Below are 11,881 nucleotides of genomic sequence, written 5' to 3'. Positions count from 1 at the left end.
ACTAGAAAAAAGTCACAAACATACCGAGGTTACAATCACACCATCACAATCAGTTCTGTTCGACGTCACAATCATACAATCTTGCTACCAACAGAATGAATGAACGCGTAGTGCAGCAAATAGATTGTAAGTAAAACGGAAGAACGCGTAGTGCTGCCAATAGATTGAAAAATTAATTATCTTACACGCAATATCAAAGTATCAGGAGTTGCGGGTACTAATAGTTCCGACTTCAGAAGAAAGTGATGAAAAATTTGGCCTTGGGATATTTTGTAACCAGACACATTAAAACATTCATTTTAGCGAAATTTTTTTGACAAGCTTTTCGGCATTCTAAAAAAATTTTGATGCCCTGAGACAGGGATGGATCTTGGTTTTTATCGAGGGAGGGGGTGGATTCTCAAAAAAAGAGTGGGTGGATTTTTTCGGCCTATTTTTGAGGTCGACCAAAAAGATTTTCTCAGCTCTTCCCAAGCATTAATATAAGACCAAACAAATCGCATTTTTTGGCGCGCGCTTGCCCTCAAATTAGAATATCTTGGCGCCAAAAACGCCCGTAGAAAACTTATAAGTTCCGTCATCAAATATGGATATCTCAACATAGTACAAAGGGGGGACCCTTTAGGTCGACAGGGAGTCGAACCCCCGTAGGGGACGGGGTGTCCGCTGCATTCATCTGGCTCTCAACTCATTTTAACATAAAATTGTGTTCAATTGAATAATCACTTATTGCCTTAATTTACGCAAATTTATCTCTAAAATTTCACAATGCGTAAAGCAGTATAGCAGTCAGTTCTTTCGAAAAGAAGTCAATTTTTTCTATTATTTTTCAATTTGCTATTGTTTTTCACAAAAATGTGTCAGAAACTTTAACAAATAGTCAAAGTTTTTATCTGATAAATAAGTTTTGTTGTTCCGACAAACTTTTAGAGAAATAATAAAATACTTATGCTCGTGTGGTCTTGCTTTCTCCAAACAAACTTTACAAGCAACTTTTGATGGAATGCGTTAGCTTATAAAAATTTTTTTTCAACTGGCCTCAAATTTGCTAATTGATTTGAAACGCATGAAATCATTGTTCCACCGTTGAAAATGGGGAGGAACTTTGAATTCGGGGGTGTTTTAGTTTTTTTTACACGCAATATCAGCTATCACAAGAAATCATTGACGAAAGTTGAATGATATATCAATTTCAAGCCCTTCAGTTGTGATTTGCACAACATCAAAAAGTTTCCAAAAGTTTACCAGTGTCGAGAAAAACTGGTTTAAAAATTTTGATTTTTTTGTTCGATTTTGAGCAAAAAACTCGATCGAGGAACGTTTCGAATGGTGCAAGTAAAAGTTTTTCGTTGCTTGTTCGGAGTTGTCATCCTGTGTTTTCATCTTCAAACATCTCATATTCTTCGAAATAATATGCAAATTGTGTCGAAATTCTAATATCATAAGAGTCAGTTATGCGCGATGGAAGCCCCAGTTAACAGCGTGTGAATATTTAGAATGCCATTCTAATTGTGTAACCGTCCTCAACGCCGAGGGATCGCCATTTGGATCTTGTGTCTCTGATGCAAACGTTGGTTGCTCTTAGTATAGCGATTGAAATTCTACAACTCACCCAGCACATGACATGACTATATGGGCGGTCCCATTTTGATGCCAGACCATCTTGTGACGTCACACATGAGAAACGTCGAAACGGCCAATTTAGAACACAACAGCAATGTTGCGATAGAAACAACTACGAGAAATAACAAGATACAACTGGTAATTATCAGAGACCGCTCCGAGTTGTAAAGATTGTGTCGCTACAATCGTTACAGAGCAATTCACGCAAATGGTGAGGGGTATTGGGACAGTGTCCAGCCTTCCGGAAAGGAAATAAGAACGTTATTTCCCCGGATGCCAGAATCCGGAGGGGTCTCGAAACCTGAACTCAAACTGTTTTATACAAACTTTTAGCTTCCTAGTCATGTCCTTAATTGAATTTATTTAACATCTCGATTCAATTTCAGATAATGAAAAACTAGGAGCTGAGGGAAAGGGTTGATCCATCTTCGATGGAGATGATGATATTTATCTACTGAACAAAAACAATGATAATATGAAAAACAGTAGTAGCCCTGTTTTTATGAGTGACCTCGTGGTCTGGGGATACTGAGACCAGCCAAGAGCTCACTATTTTTGCATGTAATTAAATTAATTTGAGCGTTCTGGTCGAAGCCGGAGAGCAGTAACGTTTTTGTCGACCCGATGTTAGGAAAACCACCACAAGAACTGGCTTTGGCAGAGACGGTGAAAAGCATGTAGAGGTTTGTTTAGACGCTGGCCATTCGTTTTAGAACCCAGCTTTATTTTCCGTCAATATGTACTTTCGGGCGAATATTAAATTTGTGCGAGGAGGTAAGGTAAAATCTAGGCTCAATATTTAACTGCATATCGTTAGGACCACTAAGAGCCGTAATTTTAACCCTTTTTTCTCGGAAAAACGCAGTCAGAAAATATTATTTATCCAAAATTACTACCCTAGTATAGAAAGTTGCAAAAAGTTCGAACAGACAGATTTAATTAAAAAGAGCAACTGCCTAGACATCAACGGAAATTGAAACTGAAATAAACAACGTCGAAAGATCATGAAGCAGTGTTTGGCTCAAAATTTATAACTACGGCGGGCAATTGCATCCAAAGCGTCGATCAGTAAACCATGAAACAGGAAGAAAGTTGCTTAGGTTGGCTGCTGTTTTTCTGCGATTATTTTCCAAATTTTGAATAATTTGATCGTCTCCACTTCTGTTTTTGTTTTTGGGGGCCCATTATGTTGTTTTTTTTTTGTTGTTGAAAATGACTTAACTTTTCATTTTTATTAGTAAATTTCAATATTAATAGCGAATTGTTTAATAGTAAAATCTGGATGTTCATCGCAGTTTGTTCAAAAATTAGGCCTGCATAATCATCGGATAATCGACGATCATGCATTTTGCATTTGGTCTCACAAAAATTTTAATGTTGTTCGGCTTCAAATTTTGCATAGAAAAAGCGTCGAAAAGAACTGATTGCACAATTCAATTAAATCTTTCTTTCCGAATTTTTTGCATCTAATTAACTTCATCCTTTTACTGTGAAAAAACCTTGAAATTTCATTAGCAAAAGTAGCTGCTTATTCACCGCCGTATTTTTTCGTTCTACTACCGCCTTCCCGAGTCAATGAATACGCTAAGTTACAAATATTACTCAAGAATCGCTTTACTTTACTGAAAGACTTCTTTTCATCTTGTAAGTTTTCATTCGATGATTCACTAATAACAATGATATTCTCGATGTTTTGTTGTTTTTTCCTAAAAGAGAAATTATTTTGTTGCCTTTTTTCCGATGCTTTGAAATGACGCAAAACTTTGGTTAAATTTAATTATTCGTTTTTAATTGATTTAAAAAAAATACAATTTTTCTACCACTATACTTTCCTTATTTTTTTTGCAAACAACTTTATTTGATGTATGGAGTGTATTGTACACTCTTTTTCCTTTGATATCAACAATCAATCCTTCTCTTCAAATGGGGAATAATTACCGGACAGTCCATTTGCGCGACAAACTGGTATGGAAGGATACTTTTGGACAACCTTACTTAAATTTTGAAATTTCGCACATGAAAATATGGTGACCTCGTGGTCTGGGGATACTGAGACCCAGCCATGAGCTCACTATTTTGCATATAATTAAGTTAATTAGAGCGTTCTGTTCGAAGCCGGAATCAGGAACATTTTTTGTCGACTCGATACTAGAAAGACCACCAAAAGAACTGGTTATGGCAGAGACGGTGAAAAGCATATAGAGCTGTGTTTAGACGCTAGTCAGTCGTTTTAGAACGTAGCTTTTTTTTCCGTCGATATTTACATCTGGGCGAATGTTACATAGATATTTTATGGTGCTCCTGGGTGTTATTCTTTTTAACATCATGACCGGCAGAACCGTCGGATGCTCATAATAAGGTTCTAACCTCAGAAGGGTAGTTCGGAACGCGGAAGCCTTTCGGATTCCCGTGAATAGTTTTTTTAACCTAGTTAAGACCGAAAATTCCCGAACCAGGAAGGGTGGGTGGATTCCCGGTCCCGTCTTTTCCTGAGTGGTACGTGACCAAAAACACTTGAAGATAAACAGGAAACCAAACAAAAAGTAGCATAGTACCTAAGAAAAAACAAAAAACAAATAAATAACCGAAAGAACCAAATACAGTAGAAAAAAGTATAAAATCAGTAGAAATCATACCCCCTAACGAGATGTGATCCGCCTCTCCCGTTTGTTGTTGTTAGATATATTGTTGTTACAGGGATTTATATCAGTCAGGATCGTTACGATCAATTTTTTGGCCCATTTTGTGGTGCTTGTACTGTAGGATTATTTGGGTATTTAAGCACGTTAATGCTAATTTGCTCTCAAGGGTCTCGGGATTAGAGAAGAAGACTGATCCGGAAAGCAGTGCAAGGAGCGACATGAAGGGGCTCAAGGACAACAAAAATCTACTGTTGGGTATCGTTAACAAGTTTTGTACCCCTTTTGGTACAAAAAGTAAGATATTCCCTTTTGTTACTAAAAGTAAGTGCATCGTGTTTGTCCAATATGATGTGGATGACGCTAGAGCATTTTCTTTTGACGTCTCATCACTGGCATCTGGAGTTATCAGAGGTGGGACTGTAGTGATCACGGAAATCGGTTTCGTGCAGGTAGACAACCGTGTTGTTTGCTTTGTTTGTTTGAGTCCTATTTAGTTGCTCCTTATTAAAGTAAAAAATACCTAACAAAAATCTCATTATGGTCTGAATTCGACGTCGCAGCAGGGCATCTATCTTGCTCAACAAGCCTTCCAACGTTTGTTCTTGGTAACTTCTCAACAAACTATTGCCTTCAAGTAGACACCACACCCTCGTGTTTGTCCATTTCGATATGGACGACGCTAGAGCATCTTCTCTTGACATCCCATCATTGGCATCTTGAGTTATCAGAGGTGGGACTGTGGCGATCACGGAAACAGGTTTCGTGCTGGTACAAAACCGTGTTGCCGTGTTGTATGCTTTGTATGATTGAGTTCTTTTTAGTTGCTTCTTATTAAAGCAAAAAATAATTTGTAAAAACTTAATTTCACATTATGTGGTGGTAATGAAAAAAATTAGCAACGTTTGAGTGATTTTTTGGTCGTTTTAAGCGATTCAAAGAATTTAGTGAAACCAGGTGTTTCCCATTTTTCTATTCAAACTAGACAAAGTCACAAACATACCGAGGTTACAATCACACCATCACAATCAGTTCTGTTCGACGTCACAATCATACAATCTTGCTACCAACAGAATGAATGAACGCGTAGTGCAGCAAATAGATTGTAAGTAAAACGGAAGAACGCGTAGTGCTGCCAATAGATTGAAAAATTAATTATCTTACACGCAATATCAAAGTATCAGGAGTTGCGGGTACTAATAGTTCCGACTTCAGAAGAAAGTGATGAAAAATTTGGCCTTGGGATATTTTGTAACCAGACACATTAAAACATTCATTTAAGCGAAATTTTTTTGACAAGCTTTTTCGGCATTCTAAAAAAATTTTGATGCCCTGAGACAGGGATGGATCTAGGTTTTTCTCGAGGGAGGGGGTGGATTTTCAAAAAAAGAGTGGGTGGATTTTTTCGGCCTATTTTTGAGGTCGACCAAAAAGATTTTCTCAGCTCTCCCCAAGCATTAATATGAGACCAAAAAAATCGCACTTTTTTGGCGCGCGCTTCCCCTCAAAATTAGAATATCTTGGCGCCAAAAACGCCCGTAGAAAACTTATAAGTTCCGTCACGAAAAATGGATATCTCAACATAGTACAAAGGGGGGACCCGTTAGGTCGACAGGGAGTCGAACCCCCGTAGGGGACGGGGTGTCCGCTGCAGTCATCTGGCTCTCAACTCATTTTAGCATAAAATTGTGTTCACTTGAATAATCACTTATTGCCTTAATATACGCAAATTTATCTCTAAAATTTCACAATGCGTAAAGCAGTATAGCAGTCAGTTCTTTCGAAAAGAAGTCAATTTTTTCTATTATTTTTCAATTTGCTATTGTTTTTCACAAAAATGTGTCAGAAACTTTAACAAATAGTCAAAGTTTTTATCTGATAAATAATTTTTGTTGTTCCGACAAACTTTTAAAGAAATAATAAAATATAAGAAAAGTTGCCAATACTGAAAAATTAGCAACGTTTCAGTGATTTTTTGGCCGTTTTAAGCGATTCAAAGAATTTAGTGAATCCAGGTGTTTCCCATTTTTCTATTCAAACTAGAAAAAAGTCACAAACATACCGAGGTTACAATCACACCATCACAATCAGTTCTGTTCGACGTCACAATCATACAATCTTGCTACAAACAGAATGAATGAACGCGTAGTGCAGCAAATAGATTGTAGGTAAAACAGAAGAACGCGTAGTGCTGCCAATAGATTGAAAAATTAATTATCTTCCACGCAATATCAAAGTATCAGGAGTTGCGGGTACTAATAGTTCCGACTTCAGAAGAAAGTGATGAAAAATTTGGCCTTGGGATATTTTGTAACCAGACACATTAAAACATTCATTTAAGCGAAATTTTTTTGACAAGCTTTTTTGGCATTCTAAAAAAATTTTGATGCCCTGAGACAGGGATGGATCTAGGTTTTTCTCGAGGGAGGGGGTGGATTTTCAAAAAAAGAGTAGGTGGATTTTTTCGGCCTATTTTTGAGGTCGACCAAAAAGATTTTTTCAGCTCTTCCCAACCATTAATATAAGACCAAAAAAATCGCACTTTTTTGGCGCGCGCTTCCCCTTAAAATTAGAATATCTTGGCGCCAAAAACGCCCGTAGAAAACTTATAAGTTCCGTCACCAAATATGGATATCTCAACATAGTACAAAGGGGGGACCCTTTAGGTCGACAGGGAGTCGAACCCCCGTAGGGAACGGGGTGTCCGCTGCATTCATCTGGCTCTCAACTCATTTTAACATAAAATTGTGATCACTTGAATAATCACTTATTGCCTTAATATACGCAAATTTATCTCTAAAATTTCACAATGCGTAAAGCAGTATAGCGGTCAGTTCTTTCGATAAGAAGTCAATTTTTTCTATTATTTTTCAATTTGCTTTTGTTTTTCACAAAATGTGTCAGAAATTTTAACAAATAGTCAAAGTTTTTATCTGATAAATAATTTTTGTTGTTCCGACAAACTTTTAAAGAAATAATAAAATACTTATGCTCACATGGTTTTGCTTTCTCCAAACAAACTTTACAAGCAACTTTTGATGGAATGCGTTAGATTATAAAAGTTTTTTTTTCAACTGGCCTCAAATTTGCTAATTGATTTGAAACGCATGAAATAATTGTTCGACCGTTAAAAATGGGGAGGAGCTTTGTATTCGGGGGTGTTTTAGTATTTTTTCCACGCAATATGAGCTTTCACAACAAATCATCGAAGAAAGTTGAATGATATATCATTTTCAAGCCCTTCAGTCGTGATTTGCATAACATCAAAAAGTTTCCAAAAGTTTACCAGTGTCGAGAAAAACTGGTTTAAAATTTTTGATTTTTTGTTCAATTTTGAGCGAAAAACTCGATCGAGGAACGTTCGTTTTACGGAAACTATTTCTTTCATCATACTTTTAAGCTCATAAATTTTGATTCTACTATTAAAAAATTTGTTTTGAATGCTTCTTTTAGCGCTTATTTGACAAAAGAAACCTGCAAAAAGTTAACTGTTTTACAAAAAACAAGAAAACTTTTTATATCATTGCATTTTTGTTGTTTGGTTTTAATTTTCTGAAAACAACTTTGTTAATGATGCCTCTAATTCTCTACGCCGTTGTACAGTTATCTAATCAAAACACCCACTAAAAAGGCACTAATTTGGAGAAAAAAAATCTCGTATTTATGAATATGGTCGGAAGATTCTGTGCTAGTTGCACAGCAACCGGCTATCGTTGTTGCTGTTTGAAAGTTGTGGATTTGGCATACTTGTCATATAGGACTTCCGCTGAAGTTCCAACCGCATACTAAGCGAGTTTGTTTCTAAGTCATATTAGTTACATTAAAACGGGTGAAAATCATTAAAGTGAACAGAGAAGATCGTGGGGGAAAGTGGAAAAGAGCGAAACTTGTGGCAATACTTGAATAAGACAAGACTCCTCGTATATCAGGGTAAAATTCTGAACGTTCACACTGCTTTTTGATCCATATCGAATATATTTTCAGGGGGAAAATAGAACAAAAGAAAATATCTTCAATTGGGCATAAATGACTGAACAAAAAGCCACGTCAAGCATAAAGATTCCGTTCTCTTCAAAAGTTGGACCAACTAGCTTCGATTTCAACATGTAAACCAGCCAATGATTCAAAATACAGTTTGATGAAAACGGTTCTGTTCATGTTCCCCACTTCCTCGTAAAGCTTAAAAATCAACTTGTTAGAAACTGTTCATGCCACCAGCGGGTTTTGGGGGGAGGGGTGATAGGGGCGGAAGCGCCCTCTCGGGGATTTGACTCCCACCGACTCAAAAGTTCCTCTCTTTCTACTGATTTGAAATATCCCTCTTTGGCTGACAGACCCTAAATGTTGTCTAAAAGCTCTTTTTGAAGCCAATTTTTACTAATTTTGATGGAAAAGCGCGCGCCGAAAACACGCTACTTTTCGGTCGAAATTCTCCAAAAAGTGCCTAAAAACACTTTTCGGCCTGTCTTTTCAAGTTTTGCCTGCAGCGTCAGAACAGGGTCTTTTGAGTGCTTTGGGAGTGCTCGAAAATCAAGCCTACCTAAGAAAAAGGTCGACAAAATTTTTGATTTTTTTTTTGAAAATCCGTCCCTTTCTTGCAAATCTTGTTCATGCGGTAATTTGCGCCAAGTTACGATCCTACTTACCGAATCAGTTTACGGTTTAGGGTCCTGACTTATATCTGTGATTTTTACAGCCAATCAGATTGAACATGTTACGCGTTGTGCTAAGCAATTTTAAACTTATTTGAACGCTGTGGTCTCAAGATCTCAACTTGTTCTATTTGGGGTTGGATGAATCCGGTAAAGTAGACTTAAAATTTTTCTAAATAATGTTAACTTGTTCACGCTCGGCATGTAGAATTTTGATGTAAAATTAAAAAAAAACAAATCTGTTGAAAGTAGTTAATTTATGCACCATGCCAAGTTTCATTGCATTATATCACGGTTCGATTTTTTTTGTAAAATTGAAACTCAATTGTGGGGGAAAGTGGGAAAAAAACTCTTGCTAATGTGCTTTATTCAGCTGGAGAACATCGAAAGTCATTTTAGATGGGCTTCCGTAAATTGAACTTCAGGAAAAAAAATAAAGTGAAAAGTGAAAAAGAGCTATGGAAATAATCAGTGTCGTTAATCCAACTAGAAGCAAAAGGCAGCTAATTAAAAATACTCTATTGATTTTTTTTTGAACAAAATAATGCAGAACTTAATCAAAATCAGAATCTAAGGCTCTTTTCTACTCCCCCCTTTGATTTTTTTGGAAGTTCAATATATGAAAGTATATCCTAATTTTATAATTTATAAACTGCTTTAAAACGTGTCGTGAATTATTTTTTTAAATATTTCTTTGATGACCAATTTTTAAAAAACCTAATGTTGTAATTTTATAATGAGGCACTGGAAAAGAGCCAAATTTAATTAAACACTAGTATCAATAGCTCCATCAACTTTGATAAATCTTTCAGAGCAACAATGTTATGAGTCAAAAACTGTATTTTCAAGTTGATACTTTGTTCGATAACTCAGTCTGACACTGCAAATTTTGCCAATGACTTACATTTTTGAATAACAATAAACTATTAAAAAATTACCGTACACAAATTTTTGAGGCTCTTGTAACTATAAAATTCCTTCCAAAAAAGTTTTGAGTTCGTTTTGATTAGATTTCAACACAAAAGATTGATTTAAATTGAATTAATTATCAAATTTTACTCTCCGTTTCAAGACGTGAGCACAGTTGCTCTGCATGCTTTTCAAGCTCTGTTTTGTAATACTCGGGATAATAAGGCGAGTTCACAAGAGCCAATCGCAGAGTCTCAATTTGAAACCATTTTTGATTGGTAAAAGACAATTTGTTCTGAAGTCTCGTCAAATCTTCAATTAGCCGACTCGATTCGTCTTCCGAGCCTTGGAATGATTTCTTGATTTGCGTTTTATTCGGGTTCGGGTTTGTATTTTTATTTTGAGTTTTCGGACTCGATCTGATTTCTGGTTTTCTCGGCGACGAGTCCAATTTCACGACTTCCGTCGGGCTCTCGTCCAATACGTGAACGACATTCAAGGTGTCAACTTTATGGCCGACTCGTGAAAACTTAGGTTCGGACTTTACGGAATGGTTTCTCGGTGGAATTGGCGCAAAGTTTCCAATCGAGGCTAAGTCTCTATTGGCTGCCGAAATGAGTTCCCAGCTCGAAGTTGCTTCGATGTCGGTGTTCGGGGAACCGAAACTATCCCCTGGAACTCCTGTCGAAAATGATTTTTTCTTCACCAGATCTTCGGGTGGGAAAAATTCATCCAAAACTTTGTCGCTCGAAGTTTTACTTTCGGTGTTCGCCGAACTTGTTTTTGACATTTTGCTTTCATCTTGTTTATTGTTAATTTTCCCTTTGTTTTGACGGCGCAACATTTCCTGTTCGAAATAATCGAGTTCTCGTTTCGATGGAAAATCTTGCGGGGACAACGGGCTGCTCGGATAACTGGGCTGCGTGAACCCTTCGTGATAAGAAGTTGAAGTCTTAACGCTGTTTTTATTTTTCAAATATGGGTACAAATTCTGCTGATTTCCATTTTCTCTGAACTTTTGACGGTCGTGTAAAAATGAACACGTGCGTCCAACGTCAGAAATTGGATTCGGTAAGTTCGGTTTTGGCGGAAGTCCCGAATCGCTGATTCGCATGTCAATTGTAGTAACTGGCCTTTTTGGTCGATAATAATTTTCAGGGGGGCTTATTCTGACAACAGGACCGCTTCGGTTACCAGCTGCAGGTGTTTGATTGTTGGAGTTTTTGAATGAGGTAGGGTAAAAGCTAGTTTCATTTTTCAAACCGTTGTTTCGCACATTTTCAGACGAATAAGCATAAGTTCTTTCAACTCGTGATTTTGAATAGGAACTTGGACTTGAAACTACATCAATGTTGGTTTCCGCTCTTGGTTTTGGGTTGTGAATTTCTCCGTCTCTGACATTAGACGACAAATTTCCGTAGCCCCCGTCAAAATATTTGCTAAACGAGCTGTTATAATAATTTTTCGCCTCGTTATCATCACCGTTAAAACTTCCAAAAGAAGATTTGCCAGCCGGTGCATGGTTCAAATAGTCCCAAGATTTTTGATTAGTTTCGTCACGTTCATAACGAGTCGCAGTTCGATTCGTTTTTTGGTTTTGCGCTTCGGTTTTTGTTGAGTCATGAAATCGGCTCACGACGTTTTTATTTTCTCCTGCTCTCGGGGAAATGTTGCTGCTTTCGTTGCTTGTGGGACTATTTCCCCTAGGAGGAGTTTCTTTTTTGGTCCACTGGCTGAGTAAATTTCCGAAGTCAAAGTCGCGAAAGTAGGGCGAAAGTTCCGACTCATTTTCGGCGCCGTTCGATATCGAAACTCGACTAGGCGGGTGAAGCGAAACAGCTGTCATTTCTTCCACAAATAAATAAACTAATCTTCAAAAAATTTTAAAAATCCAGAAATACTTGCTAGTAACTTCTCTGTACAAAGTTTAAAGAACACTTATATAATTGATAAATACATCTGGGTTGGTGGAAGCTTCATGCTATAAAGAATTCGATGAAAGAATCTTTAAGTAATTTATTGATAAAATTTAAAGGTGTTCTCAAACATCAATGAGAA

The 11,881-nt window shown here is 37.0% G+C and overlaps 1 protein-coding gene across 1 annotated transcript in view; it reads left to right on the top strand.

Moving 5' to 3' along the window:
- Positions 1 to 8,603, top strand: part of LOC134846731 (uncharacterized) — a 361,436-nt gene extending 352,833 nt beyond the window's left edge. The window contains exon 11 of the mRNA XM_063864117.1: positions 8,481 to 8,603. Within this exon, the coding sequence (XP_063720187.1) occupies positions 8,481 to 8,603 (123 nt within the window). The remainder of the gene's footprint in view (positions 1 to 8,480) is intronic.
- The last annotated feature ends 3,278 nt before the right edge of the window (positions 8,604 to 11,881 follow it).

The sequence above is a fragment of the Symsagittifera roscoffensis genome, chromosome 5 (assembly GCF_963678635.1).
Source record: "Symsagittifera roscoffensis chromosome 5, txSymRosc1.1, whole genome shotgun sequence".
NCBI classification, from domain to species: Eukaryota; Metazoa; Xenacoelomorpha; order Acoela; family Convolutidae; genus Symsagittifera; species Symsagittifera roscoffensis.
This window is presented reverse-complemented; position numbering and strand designations above follow the sequence as displayed.